The 15,513-nt window shown below is 47.8% G+C and overlaps 2 protein-coding genes and 1 non-coding gene across 3 annotated transcripts; 2 read left to right on the top strand and 1 right to left on the bottom strand.

The window, feature by feature from the left end:
* Nucleotides 1–2,559: 2,559 nt before the first annotated feature.
* On the top strand, nucleotides 2,560–12,062 carry LOC119307518 (alanine aminotransferase 2-like). Its single transcript, XM_037583596.1, has 15 exons — nucleotides 2,560–2,735; nucleotides 2,809–2,859; nucleotides 3,446–3,496; nucleotides 3,642–3,707; nucleotides 3,785–3,846; nucleotides 3,927–4,005; nucleotides 4,084–4,188; nucleotides 9,753–9,863; nucleotides 9,960–10,097; nucleotides 10,173–10,247; nucleotides 10,343–10,463; nucleotides 11,045–11,199; nucleotides 11,269–11,343; nucleotides 11,452–11,655; nucleotides 11,825–12,062. The coding sequence occupies exons 1-15, from the start codon at nucleotides 2,685–2,687 to the stop codon at nucleotides 11,939–11,941; spliced, it is 1,461 nt and encodes a 486-aa protein (XP_037439493.1). The 5' UTR covers nucleotides 2,560–2,684; the 3' UTR covers nucleotides 11,942–12,062.
* Nucleotides 12,063–12,174: 112 nt separating this feature from the next.
* On the top strand, nucleotides 12,175–13,459 carry LOC119307520. Its single transcript, XM_037583597.1, has 3 exons — nucleotides 12,175–12,589; nucleotides 12,840–12,964; nucleotides 13,086–13,459. The coding sequence occupies exons 1-3, from the start codon at nucleotides 12,440–12,442 to the stop codon at nucleotides 13,189–13,191; spliced, it is 381 nt and encodes a 126-aa protein (XP_037439494.1). The 5' UTR covers nucleotides 12,175–12,439; the 3' UTR covers nucleotides 13,192–13,459.
* Nucleotides 13,460–13,847: 388 nt separating this feature from the next.
* TRNAM-CAU lies at nucleotides 13,848–13,937 on the bottom strand. Its single transcript is given in 2 exon segments — nucleotides 13,848–13,883; nucleotides 13,900–13,937. It is a non-coding gene; the product is annotated as a tRNA-Met (tRNA).
* Nucleotides 13,938–15,513: the final 1,576 nt, after the last annotated feature.

The following is a 15,513-nucleotide window of genomic DNA, read 5'->3' as shown; positions in this document are numbered from 1 at the left end:
AAAAAAAAAAAGCTAACACACATGGACTGGGGTAGGCAGTGTTGCATTTCCACACAACTCATCATGATGAGTGGTCTATACTGCTTTTCGATACTGCATTCATGTTTCTTATTGGTGCAGAGTAGAGTTTAACTGAGCAAGTCATGTAGAAGTAAGCGATGACATCAATATGTGTATCTTTGGAATGACATCATATATGTTGCATTGTCTCAAACTCTCAATTTTATCCATCCTATAGTTACTTTTTCTCTGTACTCGTAACAAACTTCTATGGGTACCTATGTCTGCAGGAGCCACATCTGTTAATTCTATCCAAGCTAGTACTCCCTCTGTAAACTAATATAAGAGCGTTTAGATTACTAAAGTAGTGATCTAAACGCTCTTATATTAGTTTATGGAGGGAGTAATTTTTTGCAGCACAGGGCCTTTCACAACACAACATATAGAACTCAACATCACCAAGAGAAGGTGTCCTCTGGACATGACTACCAACTGATATGATCCGCTAATTTGTTGCGACTTGTTGCCTTGACCAACTGAACTGCACTGCGGCTTTCTGATGGAAAGCTTGTGCTGTTTTATTCCTTTTTGTGCATTTAATTGCCTTCATGTGTAGCTAATATTGCATTACAAAGTGTTTCTCTTGACACTAATGGTATTGGTCAGAAGTTCGCTATAGTATATTAACTCCGTGATGATACATTCCATACTTTGCCTTGATCTTCTGATGCTCCTAAAACCTATAGTATTTCTTAAACGGATTACAACATAAATGACAATATTGATATATTATACTCCCTCCGTTCCATATTGTAGAGCATATAGGTTTTTTTAAGAGTCAAACCTCATCAACTTTGACCAAGTTTATAGAGAAAAATATTTACATCTAGAATACCAAACATATATCATTAGATTCATCATAAGATATAGTTTCATATTTTATATATTTGGTATTGTAAATATAAATAGTTCTTTATAAACTTGGTCAAATTTTACAAAGTTTGACTTCAAAAAAAAAAATATGCACTACATTATGGATGGAAGGAGTAGCAACAAAAGGGGTATCCATGTGCAACATACGCAAGTACATGATGTAATATACTAGAATAGGTGTTAGGATATTCCTAAAAGATCTATGCTTCTTAGGAATAGATGTTGGTCAGCCTCCTTGTGCCCATGTCGGTTCTATGCGTTGTCGTGCCGCCGGTGCGGCCTAAGCTATGGAGAGAGGGGAGGCCATTCGGGTAGGCGGTGAGGCTCTAAACTATTGTGAGGAGAGGCAATTTGAGGGAATGGTGAGCGCATCGGCTTCCACCAGTGGAAGGCCATTTGGAGGGAGATTGGCTTCTCCATGGGCTACGACTGGTTGTTGTGGCTGCATCCCAAGGAGGAGTGCCGCGTCCTCGTCCATGTCCTGGGTGTGTCCACTTCTTGCCCTGTCCTGACAGTCGCACGACCTGGTTCCCCTCTACACGCACGATTGCTATGGTTTGTTGGCAGTGCCCTTCAGGATTGGGTGTGTGGGTGGGCCTTTTGGGGGTGTTTTGTGAGAGGCTTTTTTTTAGTTCGGATTGCATTTTGTGTTAGGTTGTTTGGGTAGCTATTGGTGCGCTATTGTGTGGGTTGGCTTCTTGTTTTTATACTGGCAGAGTTTGTTTGAAGCTCTAAACACACTAGACCTAATGGAGCCTCACCTTTATAGGACCTCAATGACAGGTCATGACTGGTAGATCCGCGTGAGTGCTTGATTTGATTTTTGATTTCCATGGTTTACACTTGTGAAATATACATATTCCTGCGTCGTTTCTTTTTCTTAGTTGAAAATCACATATGGCTGGTAATATACGCTTGTAAAAGATATATGGGTGCATAAATTTACCCCGATTCCAAGCGGGGCCTGAGGGTTAGCCGTCTCTAGTGCACCGCAAAGATATCATGCATGATGACCTTTTACGTAACGACAAAGAGGAGACGATGGTGAAGGAGATGGCTAGAGGCAGCTGACGGCTGTGTGGGAACATCAGATCCATGTAAGAAATGGCTACGCAAAGTGTATCTGATTATGAAATCTGAGCAAGTATATACTACTCTCTCCGTCTTATAATATAAGAGCGTTTTCGACACTGCAAGGCCAAATTAAGTCCAGTTTAATACATAAGTATATGAAATATAAGAATTTGTACATGAATTTAGCCATCACAACGGAATTGGGGAATTGATAATGAGTACAACCTTAGCCACATTCCGGATTAGTTAAGCCTCAGTTTAACTCCCGACGTTGGCGGTAAAAGCAACTAGTAGGAGAGACGATTACTAACGGTAAACATAAATGAGCGCATCCTACGGCCGGAGCGCCTTCCGCGAGCTGAGCCGTTGGATCGGCTGCGATGGCCATTTCGCGGTAATTTTGCGGAATCGCCAGGGATGCTCCGGGCTTTCGCGGCGAAGAAGTACGTCACGTCCCGACTCCCGAGGTGGCGGCGGCCTGCAGCACGTAACACGTGAAGCAACATTTGGACTGTGGCTTGGCTAGCCAACCAAACCTGCCACCCTCGTGATCGACCGACCGACTGAACTGCCACCCCACTCTCCCCTCCCCGTGCCCTCTTCCCAGGCCGCCGCTTACCACCCCGCTTCCACCGCTCTCCCCCCCGCCCGCCGTCGTCGCCCGGGTCTCAGCGACGATGTCTCCCGCCTCCGCGCGCGCCCTCACCGTCGACTCCCTAAACCCAAAGGTAGCAGGTCTCCGCCGCCGCCCGATCCACATGCGTTTCCAAGTCCAATGCTGGCGGCCGGTTGGTTTTGCAGGTGCTGGCGCTCGCGGATCACCTCGGGGGCGCCGTCGCCGGCCGCGCGCAGGTACCTTCCCCAGTTACTACTGTATTTCCCAAGAGATTGAAATCCCTGAGAAACGGAAGCTGCTGCACTACGATTTATGCGTCTGAGCGGCCGTACATGAGACAGAACCATATGTTTGGACTTTGGACATGAATTTTTGAATTTCTCCACACACACACACACAAAAAAAAAATGATCCAAACGACCCCAATCTCATTGGACATCAAGAAACACCAACATTGCCCATGTTTAGCGATTGATTGGTTGGTAGAACCCTTAAAGGAAGAGGAGAGGCTTCACAGGTTGACATGCCGTGGTGTCAGGACAGGGTAGCAAGCCTCATTAGCTACAGCCTACAGCTCTGTCTCTTTCCTTTCACTGTGTTGATTCGCTTTATCACTACTGCCATGGATTGGGTGAGATCCACCAGAATGTATTCATATGACTATTCAAAGAGCACTTCCCTTTGGTACATTTTTGCCACTCTACTATTTTGCTGCACCTATTAATTGTTGCTGACTTGTCTGCAGACTTGAAATTACATGTAACTTGAGCTTGGCACATCATGCAAATTAAGTGATCTTCTCTTCTTTTTCTTGGTGTCCAGCGCATGCAAAAAGAGCTAGAAACAAATCGAGATTCATACCCTTTCAATGAGGTATGTTCCAGTGAATCTCATCACATTATTGACAAACAATTGAATATCATCTTCCGCTGCAACTTTCCCCAAATTCAGAACCTTGCCACGTCTACTTCTGTTAGTGTTTTTTTACTGTGGTTAATTTTGCCATTTCTTCCGATAGATAATCTATTGCAACCTTAGCAATCCACATTACCTTGGACAACAACCAATTAAGTTCTTCCGTGAGGTGGGTGATTTGCTCCATATGAACTCTTTTATTAGCAATCTCGTTTCTTCATGCTCTGATGCTTTCTTGTCTTCCAGGTTCTTGCCTTGTGTGATTACCCGCATCTTCTAGACTGCAGTGTAACTAGTTCCATCTTCAGGTAATAAACACCACACATCATTTGAGCAAGATGCATTCAAATTCATAACCGATAGCTCAACGCGATTGTTGCTGTTGCAGTTCTGATGCAATAACAAGGACAAGGGAGATTCTAGACCTCATTCCTGGGAGAGCAATGGGAGGATACAGCCACTGTCAGGCAAGATCAGGAGCCCAGAACCTTTTTTGGCAAATGCAGAAATGAGCTTTAGTTAAACCTGACCGTTTTCACCTCTAGGGTACCGAAGGGTTGCGGAATGCAATTGCTGCAGGAATAGCCTCTCGTGATGCTTTCCCATGCAATGCAGAGGACATTTTCCTAACAGATGGAGCAGCCGCGCCGGTACTATTTGATCCACCATATGTGTGCAATTCCTCCATCCACCATCTTGTGCATAACACTCTGAATAATAGTTGGAGATATTGTGCTCCTTTGCTACTTCTGGGCATGCTGACAATGTTATATCCCATACGCTGTCAAACTACTTTTTGGAAGTTACTTTTGCACTTTAGTCATTAGCACTATTTTCTTTACGAACCTCGTCCTTAGTGTTAGGAAAGAGCAACTGTATTCTCAGGAGGGCCTAAGGCCAATACATATACAAGTGTGTGGTAAAGTGCAAGAGACCCCTTATACAATGGGGATAAACCGAAAAGGGGCTATACACATCTAACACCCCCCCTCAAACTCATGGTGGGTCGACAACACTGAGTTTGGAGAGAAGAAAACTATGCTGCGCTCGAGTCTGTGCCTTCGTGAAGAAGTCTGCCAACTGTAACTCAGAGGGCACATAGTGAAGAGCGAGAGTCTGATCCTGCACAGCAGCACGCACAAAGTGGGCATCCACACCGATGTGCTTGGTGAGCTCATGCTTCACCGGGTCACGCGCAATGCTGATAGCACCAGTACTGTCTGACAATAAAGGAGTCGATGTAGTAGCAGACACACCAAAATCCTCAAGGAGCCATCGTAACCAGATCACCTCAGCCGTCAGCATAGCCATGGCTCGCAACTCAGCCTCTGTACTCGAGCGAGAAACTGCAGTCTGTTTCTTTGTCTTCCAGGCAATAAGAGAGCCACCAAGAAAGACACAATAAGCAGACAGGGAGCGTCGATCAGAGGGATCACTAGCCCAGGTAGCATCAGAGTAGGCCTGGAGCTCAAGAGAGCTGGAGCGGGGAAAGAAAAGGCGCTGAGAGATCGTGCCCCACGAAGATATCATAGAACACGGAGGAGATGACTATAGTGGACAGAGGTGGGGGCTGAGACAAACTGACTCAGAATGTGGACAGGATAGGAGATGTCAGGACGCGTAACAACAAGATAGACAAGACTGCCAACAAGATGACGATAGCGAGTGGGATTAGGGAGAGGGTCACCATCAGAGGCACGAAGCTGAACATTGAGCTCCATGGGAGTGACAACAGTGCGCTCATCATTGAGAGCAGCGCGAGCAAGAGGATACTGAATATATTTTTCCTGGGAGATGTAGAAGCCATCAGGAGTCGAAGAGATCTCAATCCCAAGAAAATAGCGAAGTGGACCAAGATCAGTCATGAGAAACTGATCGCGAAGACGAGCCTTAACAAAGGCGATGTAATCAGAGTCGTCACCAGTGATGATCATGTCATCAACATAGAGAAGGAGAAGAGTCCGACCACGAGGAGACGTGTGAACAAACAGCGCTGGATCATGATTACTGGGCAAGAAACCAGCGGCAGTCACCACAGAGGCAAAGCGCTCAAACCAGGCGCAAGGGGCCTGTTTGAGACCATATAGGGAGCGGCGAAGTCTGCAGACCATACCATCAGGAGCATAGTACCCCGGTGGTGGCTGCATGTGAACCTCCTCACGCAACTCACCATTGAGAAAAGCATTCTGAACATCAAGTTGAGAGATGGACCACTGACGAACAGAAGCCACAGCAAGAAGAGTGCGAACAGTGGTCATGTGGGCCACAGGAGCGAATGTCTCATCATAATCGCGCCCCTGCTCCTGCTGAAAACCACGGGCCACAAGACGAGCTTTGTAGCGCTCAAGAGAACCATCGGAGCGAGTCTTAATCTTGTAGACCCACTTGCAGGTGATGGGACAGATACCGGAAGGAAGGGGAACCAGATCCCATGTGCCAGAGCGCTCAAGAGCAGCAAGCTCTTCGGCCATCGCAAGTTGCCATTCAGGCTGAGTCATGGCAGTCCGATAGGAAGTGGGCTCAGCAATAACAGAGAGACCGTACCGATCAGGAGAGTAGCGATCAGGCGGAGGGCGAGGCCGAGCACGAAGGTTGTGAACCGGGGGAGGCGTGAGAGGTGCAGCAGAGGTGGAAGGCTCGTCAGAGGAGACATCCTCAGTACGAGGGCGACGAGTATAGTGGAGAGGAAACGGGGAGAGAGGACGACGGACTGGAGATGATGGTGGAGAGGTGGAGGAGGAGGAGGAAGAAGACGGGGTCGGTGGTGAATGAGAAGGAATGAGAGGTGCAGGAGGAAGAGGTGACACAGGAGGCACGTAGCGGGGCGTATCGGGAAGAAGAAGGAAGGAAAGGTCGTTGGCAGAGAAACTCGAGGAAGAAGAACGTGGGTAGTAAGAACGAGACTCGTCAAAAGTCACATCACGCGAGATGCGCAAGCGACGACCCACAGGATCCCAACATCGATAGCCCTTGTGCTCATCGCTGTAGCCAAGGAAAACACACTCAACCGACTGAGCAGTCAGTTTGGTGCATTCTCGGGGGGCAAGAAGAACATAGCACACACATCCAAACACACGAAGAGCTGAGTAGTCAAGAGAGCGACCAGTGAGACACTCCATAGGAATGCCACCCTGAAGAGCAGTCGATGGCTGAATGTTGATGAGATAGGTGGATGCGGAAACAGCCTCAGCCCAAAAATGGGGTGGAAGGGAAGCAGCAATCATGAGCGCACGAGCCGTTTCAAGCAAATGACGATGCTTGCGTTCGGCAACGCCATTCTGAGCATGAGCCCCAGGACATGAGAACTGGGCAAGAGTACCCTGTTCCGCTAGAAAACCACGCAACAGCTAAGAGATATACTCCCCAGCAGAGTCTGCACGAAAAGTACGAATGGGCGTGGCAAACTGAGTGTGAACCATGGCAGCAAAACGTTTGTATATAGAGAGAACCTCGCTACGAGATTTCATGAAGTAGAGCCAAGTGTAGCGAGAAAAATCATCAATAAACAAAACATAGTAGCGATGACCACCTTTCGAATCAAAGGGAGCAGGACCCCAGACATCAGAATGAACTAAGTCAAACGGATGCTGAGATACTGACTCACTAGTAGGATAAGGTAACTGAGTCTGTTTGCCAAGTCTGCAACCATTACAATGTAAGGAGACATCTCCAGATACAGACCCTAAGAGGCCCTGACGAACTAAAGAAGACAAGCGAGAGCCACAGATGTGACCAAGGCGATGATGCCACTGCTGGAAGGACGCAGACGAAGAGGCAGCAAGAGCATGGGAGCTGGCAGAAGTGGTGGCAGCGGAAGGAACACAAAGCCAGTCAACCTCCCAAAGGCCCTCTGACTCACGGCGCCGAGGGCCAGCACCAACCAAAGTCTTGGTGCGACGATCCTGAATGGAGCAAGAGTCGGTATCAAGAATGACACGACAACCAGAATCAGTAAGTTGGGCAGCGGAAAACAGATTCATGGTAAGACGAGGAACATGTGAAACACTCGGAATAGAAAAGGACGGAGTGGAAAGGATACCACGACTAGCAACATGAAGAGATGTGCCATCGGCAGTAAGAACATTAACAGGCGAATCAAGAGGTCGGAGGGAAGACAACGCGGAAGAATCAGAAGACATATGAAAAGAGGCTCCAGAATCCAGAACCCACGAAGATGTACCTGACTATGTAGATGCCTGTGATGGTGAGGAGGAGGATGCAGTCACAGCAGCAGCAGAGCCAGTCGACAAGGAGCCTGAGGAAGCAAGAAGACGCTTGAGGCGAACAATGTCCTGGTCAGTGAGTGACGTAGCCGAGGAAGCCACAGGAGGCCCGCTGGAGGAGACGCGCCTCTGGTCTCGCTTCTTCTGGCGACAATCAGACTCTGGGTGACCTGGCCGGGAACAGTAACCACAGACTGTGTCACGGCGCGACGTGCCCTTCTCAGCATAAGGAGGACGGCTCACCCCCCCTGGAGGAGTAGGCAGGAGCGGCGGAGCAGCGAGACGAGCAGACGACATAGGAGCCCGGGCAGCCAATACTGACGGAACCAAAAGCAACCCAGCAGAGCGAAGGCGTGTCTCCTCAGCCCGAAGCTCGTCAAGCACCTCCGATATAGGAACACGACCACGAGCAAGCAAGTGAGCACGTCTGGGCTCAAACTCAGAGCGGAGACGAGATAAGAACTCATGGACCCGCTGAAACTCCAGATCTGACCGAGTAGTCTGACAGCAACGACAGGTGCCACAGACAACCGTCCGAAGGGAGTCAAGCTGACGCCAGATGGCAGAGCACTGCGAATAGAACTCATCATCAGAGGAATCACCTTGCTGGAGGGCGTGCTCCTGACGCACCACAGATAGGTAGAGAGCATCACCAGAGGGCTGATAGCGCTGACAGAGATAAGCCCACATCGCTGCAACGGTGCCAAGTCCCATGAACTCCGAAGCAAACTGAGGGAGGACACTCGCAGTGAGGACAGCAGCAGCTCGGGCATCATCATTGCACCACTGAGTGTTAGCAGACAGATCATCCCGGTAGACAGAAAGAGCATCAGAGTATGCGGATACCTGCTGATCATAGGCATCAACTGCAGCATCATCAAGAACCTTGGCGGCATCGCGATCAGCCTGAGAAGCATCAGGAGCAAGTACCGGCGGTACCGGCGGAACAGGAGCCACCGGAGCAACAGGGCAGGGCTGACAAGGTACCTCGCCAGAGAGAACACCCCACAGGAGGAGCCCGCGCATATGAATACGCATGAAGCCCACAAACTCAGCATAATTGGTGCCATCGAAGATCACCGAGCACCGAGGAACAGCTACATAGCCAGACGAAGACATGCTGATTGTCTCTCTTTTTTTTTGGAGTCAACACAGACCCGAACGGGATCTGGATCGAGCAGACGCTCACACACGAGCGGCTCGAGAGCGAGCAGAGGTCGGGCGGACGAGCGGCTGGGGAGAGCGGGAGGAGCCGCGGCCGAAACGGATCAAGGGGAGCCGCAGTCAGATGGACCCCGGCGGCAGCAGGAGATCCAGCCGCGGCGGGGGCTGGAACAGCTCGATCCAGCCGCGCCCGGACAGGCCCTGGCGACCGGGCTACGAGCAGGGGAGCACCAGCGGCGGCTGGAACAGCCGGACTACGGGCACTGCGCGAGGGGACGAGGAGCGCGCGGCCTGGATGGAATCGAGCAGAGGAGGCGCGTCCGAGGCAGGCCCGAGCAGAGGAGGCGCTGCCGAGGCGGGATCGAGCAGGAGCTTGCCTTGGCGCGGGCCAAGATGCGCCAGTCGGGGGAGACAAGGCCGAACGGGACAGCCGGGGCGGCGGATCCGGACGGGATGAGATCGACGGCGGTGGCCAGAGTCTAGCAGAGGAGCACAGAGTTGCAGCGTGCGGGGGAGCGAGGGGAACCTAAGCATCTGATACCATGTTAGGAAAGAGCAACTGTATTCTCAGGAGGGCCTAAGGCCAATACATATACAAGTGTGTGGTAAAGTGCAAGAGACCCCTTATACAATGGGGATAAACCGAAAAGGGGCTATACACATCTAACACTTAGCACTAATATATGATTGCCTTAAAGCACCTAATATGCCATGATAAGATGAGCAATGCCACTAAACATCCAGATGAAAGTTATTTTTATCTCTCTCTTTCCTTCTTTTCGGATATGATTCTTGACAATCGAGTTGTTTGTTTGATTTCCAAACAGGTTCATATGGTAATGCACCTATTGATACGAGATGAAACAGATGGCATCCTTTGCCCGATTCCATCACACTTTCTGTATACAAGCTCAATGGTTCTGTGTGGTGCAACTCTTGTATGTATCACGTTACTTGATCGAAATGAATCCACATCAACTACGATTTTACCGGTTGCCAATATGCAGTAAACAGGATAATATCTGCTTTCTCAGGTACCATATTACCTTGACGAATCAGGAGGTTGGGGCGTGAGTATTTCGGACCTGAAAAAGCAGCTGGATGGTGCCCGATCTGAGGGCATCACTGTTAGGGGACTTGTGGTTGTAAATCCAGGCAATCCTACTGGGCAGGTGTGTTTACTGATCATCGACTTGTGTAATCCATATATTGTTCTACAAGTCTTGATGTGGCTAAATTGTACATAGGTTCTTGTGAGGGAAAACCAGTGTGAAATAGTGGAATTCTGCAGAAATGAAAACCTTGTTCTTCTAGCAGACGAGGTGAGGTTTTTGTATCTTTCTTTATAAGAATCTATATAATTTCCTTGAATTTTGTGTATGTAACCCGCTGTATCTTTTCTTGAACTTACTGGTAGGTTTACCAAGAAAATGTTTACACAGATGAAAAGAAATTCATCTCTTTCAAGAAGATAGCACGGTCCATGGGTTTTGGTGAAGAAGATATTTCTTTAATATCATTCCATTCAGTTTCTAATGGTATATGACATCTAGTTTTTCCTTTTATCCATGTTTATTCTCAGTTATACGCGGCTCTCTTGTTACTTCCTATAAAAATGAGAAGGGGAAGTATGTTAGGTGCACTCATGAGAAAGATTTCTTTAAACATTGGACTTTCGACTCATCGAGTAAAGCCAACACAGGGAATTTCTTGCGAAAGCAGATTTGCATATTGGTTATGTCAATAGAATAGAATCATACTAATGAAATGACTATTTTTTTCTCGAACATAGGTAATGTAGTGATTTGTTTATTCGAATTTGAACCCATTACTTGGTAATGTTATTCTAATGACTTTTTTCTCCATCTAGCACGCCATGTACTCTTTGTCTATTGGCTTTCTAGGCACTGTCTTTCCCTCCCTTTGCTTAATAAGGAGTGTCTCGCATACTGTATTTCTTGTATATCAAACCAAGTGTGGCGTATCATCATCTGTTCCTATTTCCGAAGTTCCAAGTAATCTGAAGTTCTGAACTACTGGGGGTGAAGTGTCATACATACACCACAAATTCTCCATCGAATGGATTGATATTTGTTAGAAGTATCGTCTTCTCCATCAGGATACTATGGAGAATGTGGGAGAAGAGGGGGTTACATGGAGGTCACTGGCTTCAATTCTGAAGTTCGGAAACAAGTATACAAAGTGGCATCCCTAAGCTCATGCTCCAACTTAGCTGGCCAGGTCCTCGTGAGCCTAGTCATGAACCCACCAAAGGTCAATAAATATGCATCTCATCGTGTCTTTGTATTTCTATATACGTTTTAGTAAGCCTCCCTTTGTCAGGTTGGAGATGAGTCATACACCTCTTACCGGGAAGAAAGAGATCGCATTATGTTATCATTATCCCGATGTGCAGAGGTTCCCTTTTGTCACATCCACTTCCATGATTATCTTCATTGCTGATTCTGTTACGTGCAAAAATATCATTATCTCTGAATGTCACATTGTTGGGCTGGTTTTATTTAGGCGATGGTGCAGGCATTCAACAGCCTGGAAGGCCTGACTTGCAGCAAGGCTGAAGGGGCAATGTTTGTATTCCCATCTGTTCGGTTGCCTAAAAGGGCGATTGCGGCTGCTGAGGCAATGAACACCAAACCAGATGTGTTCTACGCTCTCCGCCTTCTTGAAAACACTGGCATCGTCGTCTTGCCTGGTTCTGTGTTTGGACAAGTGAGTGTGAAACTGACTAGAAGAGAAATAAAGATAGGAACTTATATTTTATCTTTTTCATTCAATATTATTATGTGGTCTATGGATGTTGAGTCCATGTCTTTTCAGAGAGTTTTTTTGTGTTGGTATTCTAATTATGTTCGTTTCTGTGTTTATACTCTGAATGAAGGTACCTGGCACATGGCATTTCAGATGCACAATCCTGCAACAGGAGGAGAAAATACAACTGATCATCTATCGCTTTAAGGCGTTCCATGAAGCTTTCATGGAAGAATTTCGCGATTAAAAGTCGCCGGCTTATTTTATCTGTAGCACAACTTTAGAAGCCCGGACAGAAAAAACATGAGCTTTGTAACTGTCAGTTACATGATTTATGTCTGGAACAATTGAGTTTTTCCTTTGTATCATTCTGAAGTTAATCTAAAACTTATCCTTTGCAAAAAAGATAAAAACTTATCAATTTTAAATCCGATTCTGTGTTCTGTAAAAACCGAGGTGGGGAAACTTGGTGGGAAGCTATTTGGAAGTCACTGTCATGAGTCATGACCTGAATATTTTGTCCAATAATGCTACAAGAGTTAGAAAAAGGAATTTGCCTGCCAATTTAATAGGCAATCAGCTGAACTTAATCTTAACAGCACACCCAATCATCTGCTTTGCCACAGCTTGGTTGACCTAACATCCCTATTTAAAACTGCATCCACCACTATCCCACTAATGGCCATTTACATGACATGTACTCCATGATCAGTAGTTGTGTGATTCCACATCTCAAAGCTCGGTCATGGCTGCCTTGAGGTGCTACTCGTCTACTGCTGCAATCATAGTCCCAAGGAGGAAGATCTGCGCAAGAGCTTCCATGGATGGCTGCTCCAGTTCCGAATCCAGGCAACAAGCTTCTAGTTTGGTCAGCTTCGCCTGCAAGGTGAACAAGGTAGGTACCTGTTCTTGCCAAGAGCTATAACATGTCAAATACTCCCTCCGTCTGAAAATACTTGTCATCAAAATGGATAAAAAGGGGTGTATCTAGAACTAAAATACATCTAGATACATCCCCTTTTATTCATTTTGATGACAAGTATTTCCGGGCGGAGGGAGTATAATGGTGATGATGTAATTATGTTAGCATGTAACACCTCTGTTTTTGGTAATCTGAAGCAAACACCATATCTTTGTTTTCCCAGGTTTATGAAGACAAAAACATGGGCATCCTCTGTTACACGGATGAGAATGGTGAATTGGTGTGCGAGGGCTTGGATGAAGGCCCGAGACTAACGCGGCGAGACATGGAAAAACTGAGCCACGAGAGGTAAAGCTATATGGAGTGTTATGTTCATCCTTGTCTGTCTGTTTTATTTTTGTTTTAACATCAGAGTGAGTGCTGCTGTATATAAGTGACCGGTGTGTCTGCTGTGACATGTTCTGACCAGAGAACCGAAGAACACGGCAGAAGATTGGCGGGAGAGGGCGCTGCGGATCGCGGGCGGGATCGACTGGAGCGGCCTTCAGTCTGCTGCTGCCACGGGGAAGAAGTGAAAATGAAAGCTGACTTGAAGCTTAGCCGGCCTGTAGATCCATAAATCTTGTGGTGATGTTTCCTTCAAGTCTTTGTAGGAACGCTGTTGTTACTGTTATGTGTAGATCGATCTCCACCGTTGCTTGCCTGATCTGTACGTATGTAATAAGGATGTTATGTGTAGGTAGGAAGGATTGGAGAAGACTGGGGGCTGATTTAGCTGGTCAACTCCTACTTTTTTGCCTCTCTCTGCTGAATAAGAAATGATTTAGCTTCACTGCAAATTCATGCTGATTCAGTTTTCAGTTTCTCCTTTTATCATGTCGCATCGAGAAAAGATTTTGCTCCAAGGGTGTTGTTTTTGATTTGGTTTGTGATTGATCTCAATTCTAACCTTGTCATCTGGCTGTTGCGTTATAGGCGACCAATTCTGGTCCAGATAAAGCAACGATTCCAGCAAATAATCTCTAATTGAAAAATGTGAAGCTCATGTTAATAACTAACCACATACAAGTGTGAGACATCCTCTGCCGTCTCTTTGCCAAATTCCCTGTGGAAAGAAACAAAAATAACACCAGGTTCAGACTTGCTCGTTTTATCTGACAGTTCAGATATAATATGTGGCGACCCAAGTTGCCACTGAGCGTTTTCATCACAACAATGGTGTTTTTCTAGGTGGGGTGAGAGAGGCTCGAACTCTCGACCTCAGGATGACTCACGTTTTTAGCTATGAGACCTACGCGCTAGCCAACTGCGCCACCACCCCTTTGTTGTGTTACCAGCGAAACAATCATCCTTGTTGGTGACAGGACCATACAAATCACTACAAGATTTGTAATCACAGGAGAGGCTCACACCACACGCTCTAGCATTACTCGGGTAGGAGTAGGGTAGAATTCAGTACAGCCTCAAGAACAAGCACGAGATTCAGAGAGGAGGAAGATGGGTTTTTTTTCTTTTCAGATAGGTAGTCCGCCCCTGCCAGGTTTCCCCGATTTCAGTTCGTGATGTGTTCCCAGATGCCCAGTCCCCCCTCCAAGTTAGGCATTTAAGCCCAACTCTCACACGCACGTACAAACGGGTCCCAGGTTAACCCCGTCACTGACGTGGCCAGCTAGTGATCCAAACCGTCGCCTGCATATCGTGCGGCTCGGATTTGTGTGCGCGACTTGATATACCCCCAGCTTTGCTCTCTTCTTCTTGGTCCTTCAGCGGCGCGCCCTTTCTTTGCTCTGTTTGTTCGTTCTGAATTTGTATAATGTAACGGCCGCTGCCACTTATTCAGTGCGCGTACTGTTACATTATACAAATGCTACCTTGGAAGAGAACCATGATGAACTGGACGCTTGGCCAAATATGTGTCCCTCTTTTCCTCTCGTCCCTGGCGGCTGGAACCCTAGCCGCCGCCAGGGGGAGGCCGATCTTCCAACGCCGCTCTCCGGCGGCTCCCCTCCGCCGGCGGCCTCGGTCGTCGATGGTGAGGGGGGGTCGCCGGATCCACGCGTGTGGATCGTTTTTATGCTCTCGTGGTCTAGGTTTTTGGTTGTTCATCGTCTTTGCTTCGGCGGCGACGATGACAACGCTGAATAAAGATTCTTTGGATCCTTCCCTGACGAGGCCATCGGTACTATGGTTGGGGATGGATTTGGAAACCAGTCTGTTCAAGTAAGGATGGCGTGGCGGCGGCATCCTCGTGGTGGACCTGTTCCTCGGGCTCCGCCGTTGCGACGGCGTTTGCTCCAGCGTCGGCGCGGAGCTTGGGAGGTAGTCCAGGAGCGGATGCAGATTGTGATCTGCATCGACGACATCTGGAAGACAGAGCATGTGCTGGGGTCATGGTTGGTGGATGGCAGATATGGTTTCCTCCTTCGGTGTTTTAGTCGTGGTGGGTTGCTAGATCTGGAGTTCGATGGCGTGTCCGGGGTGTTGCCCCGGTCTGACTCGTTCAACGATAAGGGTTTCACTTTTGGTGAGCCACCTTGGAGGTCCGTAAAGCTGCATATCAGCGATGGAGCCGCGTCGAGCTCGGGTGAGGAGGTGATTCGTCATTCTTTTCTTCGGTGGCTGCTGTGGTGGTGCCGGAGGCAGGTGACGGAGTCAATTTCAAGAAACCACCACATTTGTGGCTAGGTTTGCAGGAAACTACCAAGTCGTTAATCTGTTGCAAAAAACACCGTAAAATCTCTTAACCCGTTGCAAAAAGCACTGAACAGCCGTTTAGCCTCGTTTGATCTCTTTTCCGACAGGTGGGCCCCGAAAACGCGGACGTGGCTTGACGGACAGGCAAACGGCGCCGTTAGGAACAAAACGGTCAAGACGCCGCGCCGGTCGGTCCTTGTCAG

This window comes from Triticum dicoccoides, chromosome 5B, assembly GCF_002162155.2.
Source record: "Triticum dicoccoides isolate Atlit2015 ecotype Zavitan chromosome 5B, WEW_v2.0, whole genome shotgun sequence".
Classification (NCBI taxonomy): domain Eukaryota; kingdom Viridiplantae; phylum Streptophyta; class Magnoliopsida; order Poales; family Poaceae; genus Triticum; species Triticum dicoccoides.
This window is presented reverse-complemented; position numbering and strand designations above follow the sequence as displayed.

Bases quoted from the DNA above. Each gene is read 5' to 3' on its own strand.
- LOC119307520 (XM_037583597.1), top strand. From the start codon at position 12,440: ATGGCTGCCTTGAGGTGCTACTCGTCTACTGCTGCAATCATAGTCCCA. The intron at 12,590-12,839 runs GTAGGTACCTGT...TTGTTTTCCCAG, and splicing joins TCGCCTGCAAGGTGAACAAG to GTTTATGAAGACAAAAACAT. The intron at 12,965-13,085 runs GTAAAGCTATAT...TGTTCTGACCAG, and splicing joins GAAAAACTGAGCCACGAGAG to AGAACCGAAGAACACGGCAG.
- LOC119307518 (XM_037583596.1), top strand. From the start codon at position 2,685: ATGTCTCCCGCCTCCGCGCGCGCCCTCACCGTCGACTCCCTAAACCCA. The intron at 3,708-3,784 runs GTGGGTGATTTG...CTTGTCTTCCAG, and splicing joins CAATTAAGTTCTTCCGTGAG to GTTCTTGCCTTGTGTGATTA. The intron at 10,098-10,172 runs GTGTGTTTACTG...AATTGTACATAG, and splicing joins CAGGCAATCCTACTGGGCAG to GTTCTTGTGAGGGAAAACCA.